A 23714-nucleotide genomic window follows, 5' to 3' on the forward strand; every position below is an offset into this window, starting at 1 on the left:
CTAGGGAACAGATAAAAAACACTTACACAGTCTATTTTTTTTCCATAAATGTGGCAGTATGGACGGCAGAGGGTCAGGGTTAGATGAAACTTTCAAAGGAAGAACTTGGGATCTGAGAGCCTGAACTTCAGGGGACAGACTTGAACTCTGCCTGTTTTGTAGATCCTGAGCAATATAAATAAAGAAAAAAAAAAATCCAAAGACCCATATCAAGGAGTAAGAAACTTGCCAAAGGATGCAGTTTTGACTCGGTCTTCTCTAACTGAACCCCTCAAGCCTTACTGCACTTAGTTGCAATTTTTCTCAGCAAGGCTGTCTCACATATGTCCCTCCCCACCTTCTCATCGTTTTGATACTAATGAGGTGTTGACTCTGGGAAAGTTATTTTTTTACTTAGGCTTCAATTTCTTTATTAGTAAAATGTGAAATGGATCAATGTTTACTTCTGCTTTTTGTTGGATTTCTTTTTTTCTCTTATTAACCCTTTTCTCGCCTTCCCTCTCTTCATCCTGTTTTCTCCTTACTTCTGTCATTTGTTTACTTAAACTTTTCTCTCATTTCTGGTCTTTCCTATAATTATTTGAAAAACTTAAATTTTTTTTCCTCACAAACCACCAAAATACACAAAAACTAAAACAACTGCTTAGTGGAAGAACAGAAAATGTATGTGGCAATCTAATACTCCAGGTATTTGTATTAACAGCTTGCAGTCTTTCATAAGAGCAATGGAAAGAAATACATATTTTATTTTTAAAAAAGGGAAAATACGCTAAGATTAAATAATGGCAAAGGCTAAAAATTCTGAATCAGAAATCTTTCAAAGAGGATTGATTTCAATGACAATTATAACATGTTTTTTAGTGCAGTGGCAGGGGGGTAGAGGAGGGAATGGGTGGAGGTGGAAAAGGGCATAGACGGGATAAATGGTGTTGGAAAAAATTATTAGAACCAAAAAAATAAATTTATTGAGACAGCAACAACAACTACAACCAGTTATCACATGTTTTTTGATGCAGCCTGAACAGGGGGCATCTAGAAGTGTATACACAGCCTGGGGCTGAGACATTCAATATTTGCAAGGCAGAAGGTAGATTATTAAAAAGTTACAAGAACCACAAAGTTAAATGCTATTCTTGTTAATAGAAGAGAATCTATCAATTTTCACTTCTACTAACTGCAAAGAATTTTGGCCAAAAAATTCCAAACAGACAAACAAACAAAACAAAAAATAAAAAAGAAACAAAAAGCCCCAATATTAACACTGAGAACATTTGAAGAAAACTTTTCATTCCAAGTAATCATAATAAAAAACACATATTTTGTTTTCTGAGGTTTTTGCATTTTCAGTCCTCACATGATCCCTGTAGGGTATTAATATTGTTCATGTATTGCATGTGTAGGGCTATATACTGAGGAGCAGGGGGAACTGGGATCTGATTACAAGGTGTGTGGATCTACAGTCCATGTTCCTAACACTGCATTGCCTCTAAGTCAACTTGATTCCAATCAATTGCTGAAGGCTACTGGTGAGTGAAGGTTGAGAGCTTCTCGAAGAGAGTCTATTCCATCTATGAATGGCATTCATGTCTAAAGGTGAATGCCCCCTTCAGGGGGCCTTTTGGAATAAATATAGTTACTGATTCTGGCAACATGAGCATGTCTTCCAGATCTCTACTAAGGTCTCTGTGCTGACTCTCAATCAGAGTGTAACATGCCATTCTGAATGATCACAGTGCTTTAGCAATAGGATTGCCAGATGATCCTGATCCTAAAAAAAAAACAATAAAATAAAATAAGTAAGCTCTTGGGGTCTCACTTTGAAAAAAATGAAGTTACTTTAAAAAGAGAATTGCTGATACTGCTTTTGTAAGTATAATTTGCTCTCCCTTCTACTAAGGTTTCACTAGATTAAAGATCAGTACATTTTATTTCCTATAGTTAGGAGTGGCTTTCTGAGGTTCCTGGCATGAGAATAGTTTTGAGGCCACATCTAGGCTCAGGGTAAATGAAGGGGGGTTACGCTCAAATGGAAGCATAGACAAGTGCACTGAGCATTTCCATCCCCGACCTACATACAAGATTCATTTCCTTCAGGAGAGTTCTGGGCATATGGAGTGTGATGAGTGGAATGACATCCTTTAGAGGAACAAATAATTCATATTTCGTATTGATTTTGCCTTAGCTATTGTGTCCTCAGCTTTCTCAACAGGATATACTTTGGAGTAGTAATTTTAAGGATTTAGTTTTCTCTTAAACTCTCCCCAACCCATGTGAAAATAAAATGGTTCTACTCCTAGGGAAGTCAGATTCTAATATCTTGTTAATCCCTGTGGCTGTATTTTCAGGAAGCCATCCATCAAGATCAAGCTCCCTTCTCATGCCTATCTCACATTGGCTTCATGGCAAATAATAACTACTCCCACTTCCAACACCTTTACTTTGTCTTAACTGGAATTCCAGGGCTTGAACAAAAGTACTACTGGATGGCCTTGCCACTGGGTGCTATATATGTCATTGCCCTCTTTGGCAATGGTGTCATCATCTCTACCATCAAGTCTGAATCGTCCCTGCATATCCCCATGTACTACTTTCTGTGTATGCTGGCATTAGCAGACATGGGACTTGCCCTTTGTACCTTGCCCTCTGTGCTAGGCATATTCTGGTTTAACTACAAGTTAATCGCCTTTGATGCCTGCCTTGTTCAGATGTACTTCATCCACGCCTTCTCAGCCATTGAGTCTGGCGTGCTGGTGGCCATGGCCTTTGATAGGGTCGTGGCAATCTGGAACCCCCTCAGGTACAGCACCGTCCTAACCAGTGGAGTGATCCGCAGAGCAGGGGCGGTCATCTTGACAAGGGCAGTCTGTGTGGTCTTCCCTGTGCCTTTTCTCATCAAGAGACTCCCCTTCTACCGCTCCAACATCCTGTCCCACTCCTTCTGCCTCCACCAAGATGTCATGCGCCTTGCCTGTGCCAGCACCCGTGTCAACAGTCTCTACGGCCTCATTGCTGTCATTTTCACCAAGGGCTCTGACTCCCTGTCCATTCTTCTCTCCTATGTGTTCATACTCCGAACAGTAATGGCCATTGCCTCAGGGGAGGGCCGGCTGAAGGCACTCAACACCTGTGTTTCACACATCTGTGCCGTACTCATCTTCTATGTGCCACTCATCGGGGTGTCTGTCATTCATCGTTTTGGAAAGCACCTTTCACCACTGACTCATGCCCTCATGGCTAATGCCTACCTTCTTGTACCCCCTGTGCTTAACCCCATAGTCTATACTGTGAGGACCAAGGAGATACGAAGGAAGATCATTCAGATATTTGTTCAAACCAAGGTTACTCCAAAGCATTAAGGTCAGCCGCTTTGAGAGAGGAAGAGTTTATTCTGTAACAGCTCAATTATGACGATGACAAATAAAGGTTTATATATTTTTCACATTTCTGTGTTATTTGAATTGGGCAAAAGGAGATTTCCCTGCTCTAAGAGCATACTTTCCTATTCCTGTGCCGAGCTGTCTTGCCCAGTTTAGGAAGAGTGGCATCTAGAGAAACTGTTCAATGTTCTGTTCTGTAGCCCTGCAGGTATAAGTTGGCATACAACAGCTGAAGACAGAGAATCTTATTAATTCCATTTTGTAATAACTTTTTTGAACAGAAAGAGGCCATTAGTTTTATGCTTTTTAAATTAAAACTTATTAAATTGATTTAATTTAACATTCTAGCTCAAGAGTTAAGAATTATTTTCATTAGCTTAATAGGGAAGAAATAAACTATACTCATTAAATAATAAGAGAACACCTGGGGATAATACATTATTGAATAATTTATGAATCAGAAAAATGATCAAATTTTAGGATTAAGAATATAAATGTATACAATTGAGCAGGGGCCAACTGTGTTGCATAATTTGGGATCAAAAGATTAAAGGTGAGTTTTAGCTCTTCCATATGTGACACTGGGTATTTATTCTCTTACATACTCTTTACTGAAATTTTTAATTTTAAAAATGGAAATAATATCCTTTGGCTTTCAATGTTGTTACAAAATTAAATTTAATCATATAAATACAGTTATTTGTAAACTTTGAAGTGTTGTGCACCTATAAGAAGTGTTCAAAAATATCAAATGTAAGGGAATAAGATAACATGTATTTACAGACTGGCCACTAAGTAAAAGACAGTACCAGAGCCTTTACATGTTATCTTATTTGATAATTATAGGATCCCTATAAGGGAGTGTGTTATGTACTCTTTTGAGATGAAGATATCAAGGTACAAAGCAATATAGTTGTTGGCCTAGGCTCAAGCAAGCAGGTTTCTTGGAGAATGGTGGACACCATGTATATCATGGGAGAAGATAAAATGGGGTAGGCAGAGTAGGGGAGACACTCATAATAGAGGTTTAAAAATCTTATTGATATTGATTGAAGGCAAACTCAGCATAAAAAGTAGAAAGAACAAGGGCACGTGTGTACACTGAGCTATTTGTATCACTTTACATGGTCCAAATGACTTTTTCTAAAATGTTTACTGTTTGATTGTTGAAATTTAAGACAAAAGATTCTTTGTGACTTGAGTGGTGAATGTAATTATCTATTATTCAAATCAGTAGCTATTTTAGAAGCTTATTAAGGGAGACCTTAGCCTAGTTAAGATTAATTCAGTAAGAGTATGAGTACAAGAAATGAGTATTTCCATTTGAATACTGCTTTCCATTTAAATGCTGCTTTGGTGTGCAAGAGGCCTTACTGAATTAATCTTAGGTTCATAAAAATAATCTTTATTATTCTTTTTTAATTCTATAAGAAACATAAGCATATTGAAGACGTTTACTAAAACCATAAAGTGTAAGACATTTAAATATTCTGGACTTTGTGGGCAGAACTGAGCTCTACCACTCCTGGAGGCACTTCTTAATAGTTTGCTAACACAATAACACAATCACAGTACTGAGTCTGGAGCAGGGAACTGAACCCAGGGCTATTCCTGTTGTTAGGAGTTTAAGTGCCTTAAGTTACATAAAGATTGACCTCAGAAACAAAGGTACTGGTGAAGGAGTAGGTGGATTTCCATAAGTCCCTTTCTGTCTCCTTCACTTTTCTTCTTTAAAGATGAGGGTGATGATAGCCATAGCAACAGCAGTACTAGCAGCAGTAGTAGCTGCAACACCATCTACTAAATAAGAACCATCAGCAACTGGTGTTTTAGACATGGTCTCATTACTCCCAGAATGAACTCTATGAGTGACTACAGGGTGGGGCAAATGTAGGTTTACAACTGTGAGTACATGAAACACAGAGTTTATTCTTGTATTGTTATTAATTATTGTATTATTTTCCAAAGGAACAACTGTAAACTTACTTTTGCCCCAACCTGTATATTGAGGACAAGGGCTTAGGTGTCATACAACCCTGGGCTTAAGTTCTGGCTGTGCCATTTATTATCTGTGTAATCTAGGTAAGATATCTAATTCATTTAATACTAGTTGTTTTAATGTACACAATCTAGATTGGGCTATTATTTATATTATAAAGTTATAGAGATTATAGGAGTTAATGCATGTAAGGCTTAGCCCAGGGCCTGGAAGTAATAAGCTTTGAATAAATATCAGTTGGTATTATTATTATTATTCTCTATTGAAAAAAATATACACTGTATACACTAAGGCACAGTATTTATATAACTTGGTCTAGTTCACATAGCGGTAAGTGGGCACAGGCACAATTTTTTAAAAAGATTTTTTATTGAGTTTTAGAGAGAGAGAGTGAGAGAAAAATGGTGCACTGTGACTGGGAATCAAACCTGCAACCTTTTGGTGCACAAGACAAAACCCAACCAACTGAGCCACACTGACCAGGGCACACATAGCTACAATTTGAAATCACATCATTACTCCAGCTTTGAGATTAAAAAGCAAAGGACTTTAAATATTTGTAATTCCTCCAAATAAATCAAGTTGAAGGAAGATTGAAGGGGAAATATTTGATTTGTTAATTAGGAAGAAGTTTGAACCATGGAAAACATAGCTTTCATATAGCAATGGAAACAAAAGTCAGACTGAAGGAGTTAGAGAAAGTATTGCAAAGTGAGGATGTGGAGCATGTGTGTAGAGTGCCAGTAAGAATTAATGTTTTTGATTTTGATACCCTATGGTCCCATCAGAGAATGAGAGGATGATGGCATCAAAGGGCACTTTCAGCTAATTGTCTCTGTTATCACAGTGTGTGAACATTGGAAATGCATTCTGTGGTGGTTGGCTCTTATCCTTAGTCTAGAGTGATAATTTTCAAATTTTTGGTTATACATCTGCACAAGGAAATAAAAAAGGACACACTCTAATATATTCATATTTGATTTTTATTCATTGACAAAGTGTATTCAGACACTACTATGCTAATATCTTATGCATATGGTAACACATTAAGAAAAATAAATAAAATTGAATACAAATAACATTTCTGTTATTTTCTTTTTATAGGCAAATTTATGATAATGTGTTCTGTTTGAAATTCATGTTTTCCATTTAGATAGCATTAATATTGAGGCCTTGGCTGATATTTACTTTCTGCACAAACCAACAATTTTCAAATAATTTCCATGGAAAATGTAAACTTTGTATCAATCTTGCAGATTTAGTCTTAATCAGCCTCTCTGTCTAGTTTCATTCTTAAAATCACTGGTTCCTTCCCTCTCTCTGGAATTTGCTTGTAAGCCTAGAAAACCTTGATACATGGCCTAGGAAACCTTAAAACATGGGTCAAGTCTCAATTCACAGGCTCTATAATCAACAGATCTAAATTTGAACCTAGTTCTGCCACTTAGAAACTGTATGACTTAGAATAAGTTACTTAATGGCTCTAAATCTCATTTCCTCCATAAGTAAAATGTTGATAACACTTATTCTCAATGATTGCTGGGAGAATTCATTGAGATAATATATAAAGACAACTGGCATTATTAGTTATTATTAACAAATTAAATGTGATGTTGTTATGTAATACCTACTTAACTTGTAATTGTATACATATTTCCCTGCCAAGATTGAGCAGAAAATTGGTGGATTTTTCTCTGTATCTCCAGGGTCTAGAATAATGACTAAAATTTCATTAGTGTTAAATGTATATTTATTGAATGAGTAAATAATGGCCTTACCAACTTGATTGTGTAATGATTAATAACATACTTAAAGCAGGTATTAGCATCAATGCAAAGGGACATTGCATTTGACATACCCATCTCTATACTTGTGTGCACTGCTTTCTTAAACTTTTCCCCAGTACTGGAGTTTTCTTTTCTCCTCATACAAAGCCCAGCAGTAATTTTACTTGGTAAAGTTTTGCTGGATTCTCTAGTACACAGCAAAATAGACTTTACTCATGCTGAGTCAAAAGAGTAAGTGCAGAACACCTATTGTTCTATTAAGTATGTGGCAGAAAACTAGAACAATTATAAATCTGTAAAGAAGTCATATCCCTTAAAAGAAGAGGTATAAATTAAATAACCACAGGTGTGTCTGTTTTAATTTTATCATAGGCACTCTTTACCCAATAAACACTAAAACATAAAAACAAATGCTACTTAATTCTGTAACAGTTTTCTTTGCTCTATTTAAGAAAAAATATTCTCAGAAATCTAGCTCTTCAGTGGTGCTGTAGGGTTTCAATAATTCTTCTTGATGTAATTATTATTTAATTGATAATTAAAATATTACTCAACATTATATGAATAAACATAAGCATTATTTGGATAAACAGGTGATAATTTGTCATTATTGATGCTCATTTCCAGTTTCAAAGAAGAAAATTATGTTAATTAAATTAGATTTTGCATGTGACACCAGATAGCAAAATATATACATTCCAAAATGTAGTGGATACAGACCAAGAATGTTCTGTGCTGTATCTTTACTCACAAGCCTTGCCCACCCTTGCATTTTACCAGATATGTATAATTTGAATGCACTGTAACTGCTGAAAATGCTACTTATTCTGCATATTCCATTTGATTCCATTTCTTTAGGTCCTGTTCTTTCTTTGGAACAGGTGGATGATCCGTCTTCGTATCTGCTTGGTCTTCACACTATAGACAACGGGGTTTAGTACAGGAGGCAATAACAGATAGATATTAGCCATGAGCATGTGCACTACTGGTGATAAATGCTTCCCAAATCTGTGGATCATGGTGACACCAATGAGGGGAATATAGAAGAGGAGCACAGCACAGATATGAGAGAGACAGGTGTTGAGGGCTTTGAGCCTCTCAGCATTGGAAGCAATGCCCAGCACAGTCTTCAGGATGAGCATGTAAGAAAAGAGGATGATGAGGGCATCCAGCCCCAATGTGAAGATGACTATGATGAGTCCGTACAGGCTGTTGATGCGGGTGCTGGCGCAGGCTAGCCGCATTGCATCTTGGTGGAGACAGTATGAATGAGACAAGACATTGGACCTGCAAAAGGGTAGCCGCTTTATAAGAAAGGGCACAGGAAAAACAACGCAGACTGCCCGGGCGAGGACAGCTATTCCGATCTTGCCAATGATGCTGTGGGTGAGGGTGGAAACATAGCGTAATGGGTTGCGGATGGCCACAAATCTGTCGAAGGCCATAGACACTAATACTCCTGATTCCACTACTCCAAATCCATGGATGAAGAACATTTGTGTGATGCACGCATCAAAGGGAATCTCAGGGACATTAAACCAAAAGATGCTGAGCATGGAAGGCAAGGTAGACATGGAGAGACTAACATCAGTCAGAGCCAAGATGGAGAGAAAGTAGTACATGGGCTCATGGAGACTCTGATCTACCTTGATGACAGCTAGGATGGTACCATTTCCCAGGAGAGTAAGTGTGTAGAGAAGTCCCAGGGAAAAGGCCATCCATGGATTTTTATCCTGCATCCCTGGAATACCTGTCAAAATAAAGCTATGGTGATTGACAAACGATGCATTAAACTTCATCATGGTGTTCTCACAATTTGGTGAGGCTGGACTCTTCCACTTAGCTCACAGCTCCTAAACTGAAAATATAGTTTCACATAAGATAGGCAAATGGCTTTTTGAATATACAAGTGGAACAGCAGTGCGGAGAATTAAGTTAAAAACAGCATCTAGAAGGTTTTGAGTCACCTTCTTTTTGCTTTCTAATCACATGGAATAACCTCCCTTCCCTTGAATTTAATTTGTTCACCCAAAAAAATGGAGATAAGACTAAACCTCTAGTGTTTAGACTATAAAACATTTGGATATCTCCTGTTTTAACAGCTTCTAAGAAGCAGCAACACCCAAGGACTTAATGTCATAGAAAATTTTGTTAATAATTTAAAAAATCATTAAATTCATATTACCACACACACAGCTATACTCATTCCACTTCCTTCACAAACCGATATCCACATGAATCCAAGTGTGTGTTTTTGAATATGTGTGTATACATATGTACATTCTCATACACATATATGTGTGTATGTATTCTTCCACATGACTAGGTATCTATTTCACTGTATTTATAATGGTCTACATTTGTAAATGGCCTGTATTAGTGGATAAAGCTGTTCAAATTAATATTTAATCTTCACAAATTTTAATAGTTTTTAATTTTCTATCATTTAAAGTACTTTCATTTTAAAGTAGCAAGGAAAAGACAATAAAGGTTACTGACCCACAAAGAGCCACGCAAAAGATATGAGAGTAACCACTCACAGGATTTTCATTTTGGGAGTCTCTTAACTCACCAGAAGCTTGGGGTCATTCTTGCAACCTCTTCTTTCATCAAACATTTAACCACTTTCAAACTTGTCTTCAAAACATATAAAATAATTATCCTCTTTCTCCTTTTTATATAGCCAATGAATAGTATAGCTCATATCTCCTAGGTTACCTAACTGATCATCCTCCTTCCAATACTTCTTCATTCTGTAGTCAGAATAAACTTTTAAAATTTGGAATATGATTTATTTGTCCCAAACAAAATCTCCTTTAGGGTTTCTATTATGCTTAGAACAGAGTCACAGATCTTTATCTTCACCATCAAGATAAGACAAGATTCAGCCCCTATCTACCCCTCCAACACCAACTCATACCATTTCTCTCTGCTTTGGTCTCTTCAATTCAGCCAGGTTGGCGGCGTTTAAGTTTCTGGATATCACTAAGATGCTTCCTGACACAGGATTTCCAAGAATGTTCTTCCCTGTTCCTTATGCCTTTCTCCACCTTCTATACAGTTTCTCTTTGCCTAATCAAAGCCTATCTGTCCTTTTCAAGTAAGCCTTTTACTAATGCCCACTGTCCTTTAAGACTCTTTAGTACACTGTTCTTACAGTCTGGGCTTTTTCTTCTTATAAGTGAGTACAGTTAATTAAACATTACATAAGTATTTGTTTAATGTCTATCGTTCCTACTAGAAGTTAAACTCCCTGAAAGAAAGGAATGTTCATCTGTTCATCACCTAACAGGTTATGTGCTAAGCATATAATAACTTTTCCATATGTGTTGAATGAAACAATGAATAAATTAATATGGATGATGGAATGTCATTTTTCTTTCCAGAAGTCTTGAAAACCCTCAAACTCCTCCCTGATCTTGTTCATGTGGCTTGAAAATTATTAATCAAGAAAAAAATCTGTTTTCCTAAGATGACCTAGAAAAAAAACTTAAATGAGGAGTCTTTGAGAGGTAACACAGTATCTTTGTCACCTAGGTACTTGCTGTGAGAAAGAAGGAAGAAAAATCTCTAGAGCTGTTTTGGGAATGCTGAGCCCAGGTGGGCCAGCACGGGGGCCTGGGTGCTGTCCAGTGCACAAGACCAGGTGGGCTTCCTTGCTCATTTGCCTCCTGTTTCTTTGCTGTTTGGGAGATAACACTGCAAATAAGTAATTTTGCAGATTCTGGGGAATCCTTAAAAGATAGTGTCGTCTACTTATAAAGGTTTTGTTGTGTGTTGTAAACAGAATCCAGGCCTCTTTCCCAATAAAGCACAATGCTCAGATCTCAACAAAGCATGATGTGATGGTTTTTCTCACTCTGTGGTTGGACTTTGAAGAAAGGGCTTTTTAATACTTTACATGGTAAGTGAGAGCCCTTTACTGCTGGTTCCTCATCTCAGTCAACTCTGATGGCTTTCACTAGGGAAGGGTCTAGCGGCTCATCCTTATTGAATGTTTTTTCTTGGAAAGACTTGAAAAATTTTGATAGTCTTTGAATAAGCCCCAGAGTCTGCTGAACCACTGTTGTTCTATGGAGATTATTGATTTTTGTTTTTTCTTTTCATTTTTACTGCTTTTGACTTTGTTTACCCAAATGTGTTTTACCCCATCTTCTTTTTTTCTCATTTGTTTTCCCTCTTCTCCATCTTCTGCTTCTTTTCTATTTTCCCCAAATTCCCAACCCCCCTCTTTTCTCTAGTTCCCAATTTAATTTTCACTTACTTTTCCATGCAATCTTTATTTCATTCTGCTCTATGCATTAGATCTTCCCACACAGTATGTCTTTTCTTTTTTTTTAAAGCAACATCTGCATTTTACTTTTTCCCATCTTTTTTTTGTTTTCTGCCACCCATGATACCCTATAGACTTCTCATCTGTTCTTATCATTTCTATCACTAGAATTTCTATGAGGATTTAATGAAATAATGTTCATAAATAATCTTACACAAAGCTTGCTATGTAAAAAATATTTTAAGATTAATGTGTTACCTGTATCAGTCTCTAGCCTCCAGTTCAGAATTAATTGGCTTCTTTCCTTTTTTGAGACTAGCAAGGAGAGCATTTATTAAGATTCCTCAAACCTCTGGTGGTACCTGGAGCCATTATGATTCTACAACAATTTTACACCTGCTCTGGAAAATCCCTTGAGGTGTGTTATATAGTGCCACCTGGGCTATTCCACTTGGATTTCTCTGAGAACTCCAAATCCTTCCTTCATCTTTTAAAATATCCTTTCTTCTGCAAATACATCTCAAAATTTTTTTTCATTTTGATTTTATTTGCATCTTGTCACCCAAGTTTGAAGAAGAAGGATCTGTTTCTCTCATTCTCTCCCCACTCACCTACACATGCATATGCATATATTTGCCTCGTGTTAAATCATGGTTTCCTGGAGCTGGAGACAGGCTGGTGGTTGACCTCAAACCACCAATCTCTTTATGTAATGGAAGTTTTAAAACTGGTTTGGGGGCGGCAGGCCAGGCATGGCTCAGTGGCTGAGCATCTACCTCGGATCCAGGAGATCGCGGTTCGATTCCCAGTCAGGGCACATGCGGGCTTGATCTCCAGTCGGGGTGTGTAGGATGCAGCCGATCAATGACGACTCTTTCATCATTGATGTTTCTATCTCTCCCTCTCCTCTCCCTCCGTTCTCTGAAATCAATAAAGATATATTTTACCCCCCCCTAAAACAACAACAAAACAAAACAAAAAAACTGGTTTGGAGTTTCACAGTTGTATGGATTATGTGGATTGTGCACACAATTGTACGCAATTGGGTGGATTGTGGTGTGGTTAGTGTGATTTATTGAAATAAAGCATAAACAAATAAGAAAAAAGTTTTGTTTTTGTTTTCCAGTAGTCATCATGTCAATTTTGAATTTCCTATTTGATGTCCAAGTGGAATTATGTAGTAGGAAGTTGGGCTAGAGATCAAGGCAGAATTCAGTCCTGAAGATATACTTTTAGAGCTAATCAGTAAGTAGATGATATTTAAAGCAATAAGATTTGATGATATTACTCATTGAGAATGGAATTAAGTTAATGTATAGGACAAAAGACCAAATAAGAGATACACTAACATTTAAGGATGTAAGAGGAAGACAAACCATCACAGGATATTGAGGAGTGAAAATTAATGCAGAAGGAAAAACATGATGTCACAAAAAACAACAATACAGAAAAGAAAGTAACTCACCATCGAGGCACTTTTCCACTATATTGAATCCTGTTGAGAAGAAAATACCATGTGAAGAGTGTGAGAGCATGGTGCATTCAGTGAGCTAGAAGACTAAGAACCTCTCTATATACTTTAGATACCAGTTTCCAGATCTCGGCTATTGTAAACAATGCTGCATTGAACATAGGGTACATATATTCTTGTGAATTAGTGTTTTGTGTTTCTTTTGATATGTTCCCAGAAGTGGAATCTCTGGGTCAAAAGGCAGTTCCATTTTTAATTTTTGAGGAGACTCTATATACTATTTTCCACAGTGCCTACTTCAACAAGCAAGGAAAATCTCAGATAAGCAATCTAACCCTACACCTAAAAGAACAACAAACAAAGCCCAAGGTAAGCAGAAGCAAGGAAATAAAGATTAGAGTGGAAATAATTCACATAAAGACTAAAAAAAACCACAATACAAAAATCAATGAAACCAAGAGCTGGTTCTTTCAAAAGAAAATCAAGACTGACAAACCTTTAACACAACTCAGAAGAGAGAGGACTCAAATAACTAAAATCAGAATGAAAGAAAAGTAACAACTGACACCACAGAAATGCAAGGGATTGTAATAAAATATTCTGAACAACTATATGCCAACAAATTGGACAACCTGGGCGAAATGGGTAATTTTCTAGAAACATACAGTCTTACAAAGCTATCAAATGCTTGTTTAATTATGTTTAGAAGGGGAAGTGGACTGCAGATGTGACTCAGTTCACAGGATGGCTTCTTAGGAGAAGTACCTGGGTAAGAGGAAGAACATGGCAGTGGCCAGGGGAACAATGAGACCTCTTAGGAAGAATACATATTGGAGTAAAAAACCTGAGGAATGGCTGTTTTTGCACTCTCCTGATCCCTATCTGACATTCAGGGAGCCTCCTTGGCTGAGAATCTGTAGCCAAAGGCTGCCTGAAGAGGAATGGTTATAATTATCTGACCCAGGCAGGCAATTTTTGAAGGTACCCATTACTGTCAGCTCCAGGGCCAGGGCTCTGATGTATGGGGTTTGCTTGGGCCCCTGAGCAGGGTTTGAACCTGTGTCAGAGAGATATGTCTGAGCTGTTGTAGAGGAACAGATTCATATGGCTTCTGTAACTTTTGCCTCAACTCACTCATAAATGAAAATAGCTCTCTGTTGCCTGGTGACTGTACTAAACTGCTTATAAAGCTTACACCCTTGGGAACTGGTTTAGTTCCTGTTTTATGATGGAAATGGAAAGAAGTTGGTGGTGTTTTCTACTGATGTGAACAGGTAAGAAAAGTGCACAAATGGAAAGGGATTGGAGGAGAAGGATTAAAGAATGAATGTTAGGAGAAGGAGGGTGGTAAGTGATTAAGTGATGGAAGCTACAAGTAAGGTGGGATGAAGAAACAGGCATAAAGAAGCTTGGAGAAACTGAGACAAGGCTATGGAAGACATAGGGAAAGAAAGGAAAAAGAGGAAAATAAATAGGATCCAGAACTCTCTATGGTCAAGATTATTCAGCAATCAGTCAACATTATTAATTGAAGCTTTCTATTATTCCATATCCTATTTCAGTAGCTTGCATTGAGAGAAAAAAAGATAGTCATGGCCAAACTTTTAAGGGATTCACACTTCAGGCAGATAAAGGAGATAAGGAGATAAGACTTGCATATAAAAATTAACATCAGCCATGTCTCATTATTAAGAGTCAAATGAAAAGTACAAGCATGAAGAGGGGCAGGTTTAGTAGCAGAAGGTATGTTTCTGATTAGCATGACCTGGAGCTGTCAGGGCAGGCTTCAGATTGTGGAAAAAAATAGATTTCAGTGTTGAGAAACAAATAAAAGCTGGAGATTTATAAATGAAGAGGAAGGGTCTATAACATTATTTATGCCAAAAAGCAGGATGTTGACTTTTGGATCACTAAGTTATTGCATTGGGTGGATCCTAGCCTTGTTTAATCTAGCTTTCTGTATATGAGTTGGAAGATGTTACCTTCCACCTGGCCAGTCAGATGGCAAACTAAAGACAGCAAGCTCTAGCCTACTCTTCTGGTTAGTGGGCAATGCAGAGGAAACATTGATGAGCTGAGGCACAAATTTGTCCTATAACTGGTCCCAGAGGGTATGAGCTCACTGGGTCTGGAGGAAAGGCCCTCTACTCCTTCTCTTGTCCCTGTGTCTGCCTTCCATAGGAAACAAGTTCTCCACCAGCAAAATGAGCCATTGTCTTCACTCTTCCTAACTCTCACATCATCCAGTGTCATTTTCTTGTCCTTTATGATACAATTTAAGGAAAAGAAGATAATGATTGTCTGTTTTATCTCTTAATTACTCTTCCATTCCAAAACTCCTTTCTATGTACACCAGCACATAGAAAAACACACTATACAAACATATGTGAACATTTACATATTCTTTTAAATGCACACAGGCTGACTCCATGAATATTATTTTAAAAACAAGCTCTGAGGACACTTTTCTCCATTTTAGTTATTTTTCCATTCCTCCTCTAAGTCATATAGATATATAATAGAATATAAGCAATTCTTGTATTTTAAAAGAAGGAAATCATGCTGTCCAACTATTTAGTTTCTCTCATAAGCCTGGCTTCTCATATGGTCTATGGTTTAATAAAAATTAAAGAATTTTGGAGTTAGTAAATCTGGTTTTGAATTTTGAATATGTATCTAACACTTTTACCTTTGAAATACTTTTTTACCTTGTGGGAGCCTTTCTTTAAAATAGGAGAAAACATCTATATAATTTTTTCCTGGGATTATACAAAATTATATATAAGGTGGCTAGCAAATGTTGACATATACAAAGGATCTTAATTCTTTTCTTTTTCTCTCAATCTACCCCCTTTTTCTCCCAATCAATGAGAGGACAACTACTCTCCTTATGTTTCCTGGTGTCAGGGGAAATGCAATCCCTCTGGCTCATCCTTCCCTCAGAGCTTCCAGGCTCAATCTGTATTTCTCTCATCTAGTCTTTATCCATCCCTGTTCATCTACCATTTACCCATCCACCAATACATCCAATGTTAATTAGATTATTAGAGTTTTTATCATGTACCAATAACTGTGCTTATCTTTAGAGGAAATATAAAAATTAACACATGTTTTATGTTCCCAGAAAGCCAGCATTTTAGAGGAATAAAGAAATGCGATCAGGCAATAGGATTTTAGTGGTATAGAAAGCATATATAAAGTACTAGTGGAGGAGAGTGAATACATTGAGTTATTTTGCATGGCAGAGGGATTCCTGAATTGTTATCACAGAGAAGGAGATAGATTCACTCTTAATATGTGTGTTTATCAGATTGAGAATAAGAAGAATGAAACAGAAATCTTAACAGACTTTGGTTTCTTGCCTGGCTAGTCTTCCCTCATATTCCCATGTAGTAATTGTGTTCCATTAATATGGGTTGAGAGACTTCAGAATACAGAAACTTTACTCATTTCTGCCTTCCTGGCCCTTCACACAGTACCTGGCATTAAAATAGTCACTGTGAGCCTGAGTGGTTGATTTAATTCAGTATGTCTAATCCACATCTCACTTGGTACCAGTTTTCCCAATTCTTAGTGTTATTTCTCAGCCATATATAATATAAATCGCTAAATACTATACCAGAAAAAGCTATTAGTCTATTTTCCCCTTTTGGAGTGATAGGTTATTATTTCTATCACCATCTTCAGCAAACTGAAGGAGAAAATTACTAACAATCCTTCATATTTGTTCCTATATAACAGCTGGCAGGGTCTGTTACTAGCAAATTCCTTATATCTATTCAGATATAAATTCCTTGTGTCCACTCAAACAAAAAGGCAGACAACCTAGGCTGCTGAAAAATAAGAATACTATGGCTGGCCATACCTCGCCGGGCCATAACTGAGCTGGGTATATCATTCCTTGCTAGTTCTCTGTTGATGACTAAATGTCTTAAGTAAAAATTTAAAAATCAGCCTTGATGACACCAAAACTCAGCGAATAAGCCCTGAATAGAACTGCAATTGTCATCTTAAATATAGATTACAGATTCTGCCTCCTTTTTGACACCATTTCTATTTTCTTTGCAGCTATCATTCTTCACCCAGTGAACTACTTGATATTAGAGTTTGTAATGTCACCTCATGTTTGTAATGCTTATCTGTCCCTAAGTGACTCCCTTTTAGTTATTAGTCCCTACTTCTATCACATTCATACTTTTCACTAAGTCATTCATCACATGTTGCTGAGTGCTCCCGTGCCTTTCATAAGGCGTCTTATCTGGGCTTACCTATTATGTCTAGATTAGGATGTCTCAAGTCATGTATTCCAGAGTACTGTTTGAAATTTTCACAGGATTCATAGTTAATCGCTCAAAGTCACATGGTAGATTTCCATGCGAAGGAGTAGGAATAAGTACCTCGAGGTGTAAGACAGAGTAAAGGAGAACAAGACCCGTTATTTCAGTAGATCTGGAAAAGTATGGAGAGAAACAGAATGAGAGCACAAGATGCCTCTAAGTCTCATACGCATGTGGAGTGGGGAAGGGAGGAATTATAGGGAAAGAAATAAAGAATACCCAATACAAAAGGATACTTCTAATAGAGTCTGCTAGGCGAGGGTGGCCGATGATTCATGTGGCTACAATATCCCAGAACAGCTTCCAGCAAGAACATCTTGGGGTTTGCTACCATAAGTACCCAGCGGCTCTTATGTGCTTCTCTATTATTTCTGGAGCAACTTATGTAGTTTGGAGACTTAATTCAAAGACCCATTGGTTGTCACTGTTGCTGTTTTGTTGGTGTGTGTGCATGTATGTGATGTAAGTCTATAAGCATTTTCTGTTTCAAGTTAGAGCTTGTCTGGGCAGTAGGGTGAGGGTGAGCCTAGAGAGACTGATGCTTATAATTGGGAAGAGTAGAGAGGGAAAAAAAGAGGCCAGATTCTGACCAGAGAAATGAAAGATAATAGGGAAAGATGTGATAGGCATCCTAATTAGATTGGGGATTTGAATACAGAGAAATAATTGTGTAATTCAGAAAGAGTTTATAAAAAAGTCAGGGATTGGAAAAAGGTTCAATATGACAAAACGCTTTCATTTTTGTCTCTCTTTTCAGGGTGTGTTCTCAACCTGCCATGGTACTTTTCAATAACACCACATCATCCTCTTCAGTCTTCCTCCTCACTGCGTTCCCTGGGCTGGAAGTGGCTCATGTCTGGATCTCTATCCCTGTCTGCTGTCTCTACACCATTGCCCTCCTGGGAAACAGCATGATCCTGTTTGTCATCATTGTTGAGCAGAGTCTCCACAAGCCCATGTACTATTTCCTCTCCATGCTGTCAGCTGTTGACCTATGTCTGACCATTTCAACCCTCCCCACCGTGCTTGGGGTTCTTTGGTTTCATGCCCGGGAGATCAGCTTTAAAGCTTGCCTCACCCAAATGCTCTTTGTTCATGCCTTCTCCTTCTTGGAGTCCTCAGTGCTGGTAGCCATGGCCTTTGACCGCTTCATGGCCATCTGTAACCCACTGAAGTATGCCACTGTCCTCACAGATATGATGATCATGGTGATTGGACTGGTCATCTGCCTACGGCAAGTAATTTTCCTCTTTTCCGTGACTCTAGCCTTGAAGAATGTTTCTTTTCATGGAGGCCAGGAACTTTCCCACCCATTTTGCTACCACCCAGATGTGATCAAATATTCATATTCCAATCCCTGGATCAGCAGCTTTTTGGGCATGTTTCTTCAGCTCTATCTGTGCGGCACTGACTTACTGTTTACCCTTTTCTCCTATGCCCTAATTCTCCGTACTGTCCTGAGCACTGTGGCCCCAAAGAAGCAACAAAAAGCTCTCAACACTTGTGTCTGTCACCTCTGTGCTGTCACTGTTTTCTATGTGCCAATGATCAGCCTGTCCATTACACATCGCCTCCTGAACTCCACCTCTAAGGTGGTCTGTAGCATTTTGGCCAATGTTTACTTGCTCTTACCACCTGTGCTGAACCCTGTAATTTATAGCTTGAAGACCAAGACCATCCGCCAGGCTATGCTCCAGTTGCTCCAATCTAAAGGCTCAGGGGGCCCCAATGTGAGGAGTCTTAGAGGAGGGTATAATTGAAAGGGAAAAATTGCCAGTACATAAATTATATTGATGTAAGAAAGGGATCTGGGTTCATCTCATCCTCATGCATTTTGGTTACTGAGGCAGTTTGAATTAATTTCTAGGAGCAGGAAGGAGAGAATAATTTCCCCCTAAGCTTATCAAAAAGTTTTAAAAAAACCCCACTGCAATTAGAAACTATATTAATTATGTTTATTTTACTCAGATATTTAAAACAATTACACAGACTCTTGTGCACATTAAAAGCACAATAAGATCATTTTATTCCAGCTGAACAATTTAATTATGCTTAAAAATGGTAATTCTTAAGAATTACAGACCCAAAATAAATGACAATAATTTTATTTCTGCTTTCAGTTGAACAAAATTATTTAATTCTATAGTCAAATTTCTGGGGGCAATAAAGATTTTTATCTTGAATTGGTAAATGAAAGAGTTACAGATGTGTTCAAAGGCATGTACAGTACATAGAAATGTGTGTTTTAAAACTCTAGGAAATTGTTGCACACTCTTTTCAGTTTCTAAAGTCACCTCTAGAGAGCTCTGTCTTCTTACAAATGCACTCCCTGAACCTCTGTTTTATCTTTAATCCCTTCATTCCTTGTAAAAGTGAAATTGTCACAGTTCCAATTGCTATTTGTTATACTGTCAATGAGTTCAATATATAAAATTACAGATTGCTTTATTATTTTCCCCATTGTCTAGATATCCTAATGCAGTTCTGATTCTGATTCCCTAGTCCCTCTGCCCCAGGTCTATAGCTTTTATCTATTTACCTTTGTTTCTTGGGTTGAGCTGTTAGGCTTCCCTTTGTTATTCTTGCCACCATAGAATTGTATAGTGACTCTGATGCTTTTTAATAGGAAGTCTTTTAATGACCTTTACTTGTTTTGTGAAGTAATTTCTGTATAGTGTTGATAGGATGTTGGTGTGAGGACCCACCAAGACAGAGGCAGGCCCCTAGGCCCCAGGGCAGGACAAAAGGCATACATGAGTGACTCAGTAAACTGCAGATGCTGGAGGCAGTTCCAGGAATTAACTTAAATCGGTGGGTTTGACGAATACCAGGTGCACTCCAGCTTCAGGCACCTGTGGTTGAGAAACATCCTGAGCCCACCCTTCCTAAAGAATTTATAACCCATGTAACTTTGTAACTGACAATGATTGCTTGCTCACTGTAGCCCTATATAAGCTTGTGGTAAATTTAGATCAGGGTTCGAGTCAGAATTCCACTGCGTTGGATACGACCGAACCCCAGCTAGCTGGAATAAAAGTCCCTTTTGCTGTTACATTATCAGCTCTGGAGTGATTGTCTTTCCGCCGCATAGGGGATCTGATTCTCAGACATAACATTGGGAGAACGCTCTTAACTTTTCTTTCACACACAGACTTATGAAACTCTGATAATTATTCTGATAATTGTTCCACTCATGATAATTCATGTCTGAGCCCAAGGAACCAAGCAGATATTCTGATCTGAGACACTTGTCTCCCCCCCATATCAACTTCCTACTGCTGGCCTATGGGGACTGCCGCTCCCAATCTCTGGGTTGGTTGGTTCAGCTTTCTGTTCAGGTCACACACTGAAAACTTTGTGACTGTACCCAAACCCCAAACCTCTTTTCTCTAATATTAACAACAACATCACATATTATTTCTAGTTAAATTTGTTTGTGTGACTTCCCTTTTACACAGCATATTTAGGTATTTTGATATCTCCCTGGTGTTGTATCCCACATAAAAGAGTGTGCAGCAGAACCCAGTATTTTAAGTGGAGACTAGGCAGTGTGGGATCATCCAAAAAATAGTGCAATTGGAAATAAAATTCAGTTTTTCAGAATTCAAGGCCAGCATTGCAGCCAGAATGTCTCTTGGCCTTATCCACTTTGTGGGAAGTCTTTGTATCCCATGATACCGCAATTTAGTATTTCAAATTTCAATTTTTCATTCTTATATTACTGCTAAATAAATCCCTACTCGGTTCTATCCTCTTCAACAGGAAAAAATATAATTAGTATGCAAAAGTTCAAGAGTCTCAAGATGCATCTAGTTTCTGGATATCTTGTTCCTGAGCAAGGATTAAGGACAGAAGGCTTTTTCTTAGTCACACTGTCCCTTAGTAAGCCCAGAATAAAACAACCTAAAGGAAAGAGACTTCAGAGAACTTGTAAATTTATTTGATATGTGATTTAGCTAGACACTGCTGTGCTTAGAGAGGAAAAAGGGCTTGTACAGCAGCTAAGAAAGGCCAGTGAAGATGAACTAAAAAACAAACATTACACAACAATGGAGACTGACCCTGAAACCAACCTGTGCAGAATAGAACTCCCGCACCACATCCTGATCTAACCACCCAACTAATCTTCATCAGTTCTTACAAATGTCGATGGCTCTTTAATTGCTTCTCTGGAAGACCTTTCCAAAAGTTTTGGGTTTTAATTTTTTTTAGATTCATAACTATTCACAATTCATAAATTTAAAAACATTTGGAAACAATTTAAAATTTTTCCCCCTTAAGTTTGGTGCCAAAACTTATTGGCAGCAAAAGCCAACATGAACTGATGTGAATATATTTATGGTCATTACTTATTCAATATTGAGTGAATCGTCACACATTTCACATCAGAAATATAGCTGTGCTTGAATATAGTGTAATACCTCAGGTTTGTAGAGTCTTTTTAAACTATGAAAAATTATAAATTCCAAGGGTTTATGTATATCTGTGTGTATATTATTACAGTTTTAAATACTGGGGAAAAAATTCCAAGGGTTTTAGATAAAAATTGTAGAAATTTTCAATAATACTTCCAGTTTTGTGATGGCCAATATATAATGCAGACTGCAAAGTGTATACATAATACTTTTCACATATGGCTCAAAATGTAACTCACCTGCTCAATACAAAAACATTTTCTGTAGTAATTGTTAATAGAACATGAATTTGTTCTTTGTTGTTATTTCAAGAAATGTATTTACTATATTTGGAGGCAGTTCTGATTGTAAATGTCACATATATGCATATATAATTATCCATGTATATACAGGGTGAGACAAAAGCAGGTTTACATTTGTTTGTATGGAAAATAATATAAGAATAAAATCTGTGCTTAGTGTACTCACAACTGCAAGCCTACTTTTGCCCCACCTTGTATTGTATATATCATTAAAATTTTGTGAATATAGCGAGAAACTGAGAAAAATATTGAAAAGTTTCAAAAATTACTCGTAACCCTACTAATGAGAGATTATATGACATATGATCGAATCTTATTAAGCCAATATATATGCACACACATACATATTTATAAATTAGTGTATATTTATAAAATAGTGTATACTCAAATGTATGTCTTATTTATTTGCTTGATATTACTGGTTGCTTTCTATTAAGTCACATTTTATACCAGACTTTACTTCCTCCAGGAAACTTTCCTTTGATTCTCCACTAAAATAGGCAAGTTATTCTTTTATTTGTGCTTTTTTCTACATGTGCTTAAACTTACCATACTTGGTGAATTTAATTATTTGTTTGTTTGTTTTCCCCACTACCAGACTGTAAGCTCCTTGATAGTAGGCCTATGGTTTATGTTCATTTAATCCTTAACATCTAATGCAATGCTTAGTAAATACCATTTAGTGGGTGATGCTGTGTTGTATAGGTGGATACTATTTAATATTATTTGTACATCACAGGTTTTTACCATTTCCTATTATTTAACATTTCAGTAGTTTAGAGTATTTTTATTATAGAAAATAATCCTCGATACATGATACATATCACATAAATACGTATTTGATCACACCTCTGCTTATGTTCTTAGATTCCAAGAATGTGAATTACTAAATTTTGAAGGAGGCAAAATGACAGTTGGTCTAACATAGTGGATGAAGTTGTAGGCTCTGGAAACATATCACCTGGGTTTAAATTCAAGCTCCTAACACTTTATATTTGTGTCCTCAAAAATGTTGCTTAACTTCTCATAACTTTATCCTCTTCATCCACAAAAAGAGGGAAGTAATAAGATCTAACTTCCCACATTTTTGCAACAGTTAATGGAGTTATTAATACAGGGAAACTTATAGCCCAGTGTCTGGTACACGGTAAGCACTGAATATATCCTATGTTATTGTCTTCTAAATTATAATTATGTAGATGTTATTTATATGTCCAATTGCTTTTCAATAAAAACACATACTTTTTCCTTCTGCTTTTTCATTTTTGTTATTTCTTTAGAAAATTGTTTCCATTCATCCAGAGATTACTTAATTTATTTCCTTATGGTTAAATAAATTAAAAAATTATTTTTTATTTAATTCTTAATCTATTTTAGTTTATTTTTGTGTGTATAAAATAGGTGGTAATTTTTTTACCACTATTATTTGAATAATCAATCTAGTTTCAATAACATAGAAATAGTTCTGATTTTCCCAACTACATATTACTTTCATATAATATATGATATATTATAGTGTGTTTCTTCTATTTCTTTGTTTTTCCTATTCATTTTCTGAGCAAACTACTTATAATTTTATATTGTTTAATAAATGTCACTATCATATGAAACTTTATTATTGTTTCTAGTTTTTACTTATATTCTCCAGTTCACTCTTGTAATCCGTTACTGGAAGCTTGATTGAAAATGCATTAATTCTATATTATAATTGAGGAAAACAAATAAATTTTAGCCTGTTCACTCTTCTGATCCA

At 36.9% G+C, this 23714-nt stretch overlaps 3 protein-coding genes across 3 annotated transcripts; 2 read left to right on the plus strand and 1 right to left on the minus strand.

Annotated features, from left to right (window-relative positions):
* Nucleotides 1-2399: 2399 nt before the first annotated feature.
* Nucleotides 2400-3356, plus strand: LOC107538647 (olfactory receptor 51H1-like). The gene has a single exon (XM_016214963.2). The coding sequence runs from the start codon at nt 2400-2402 to the stop codon at nt 3354-3356; it is 957 nt and encodes a 318-aa protein (XP_016070449.2).
* A 4661-nt stretch (nt 3357-8017) lies between these two features.
* Nucleotides 8018-8965, minus strand: LOC107538646 (olfactory receptor 51H1-like). Its single transcript, XM_016214962.2, has one exon. The coding sequence runs from the start codon at nt 8963-8965 to the stop codon at nt 8018-8020; it is 948 nt and encodes a 315-aa protein (XP_016070448.2).
* Nucleotides 8966-18002: 9037 nt separating this feature from the next.
* Nucleotides 18003-19004, plus strand: OR51T1 (olfactory receptor family 51 subfamily T member 1). Its single transcript, XM_016215021.2, has one exon. It carries the CDS (start codon nt 18021-18023, stop codon nt 19002-19004), a length of 984 nt encoding a protein of 327 aa, XP_016070507.1. The 5' UTR covers nt 18003-18020.
* Nucleotides 19005-23714: the final 4710 nt, after the last annotated feature.

This window comes from Miniopterus natalensis, chromosome 11 (genome assembly GCF_054644295.1).
Source record: "Miniopterus natalensis isolate mMinNat1 chromosome 11, mMinNat1.hap1, whole genome shotgun sequence".
NCBI classification, from domain to species: domain Eukaryota; kingdom Metazoa; phylum Chordata; class Mammalia; order Chiroptera; family Miniopteridae; genus Miniopterus; species Miniopterus natalensis.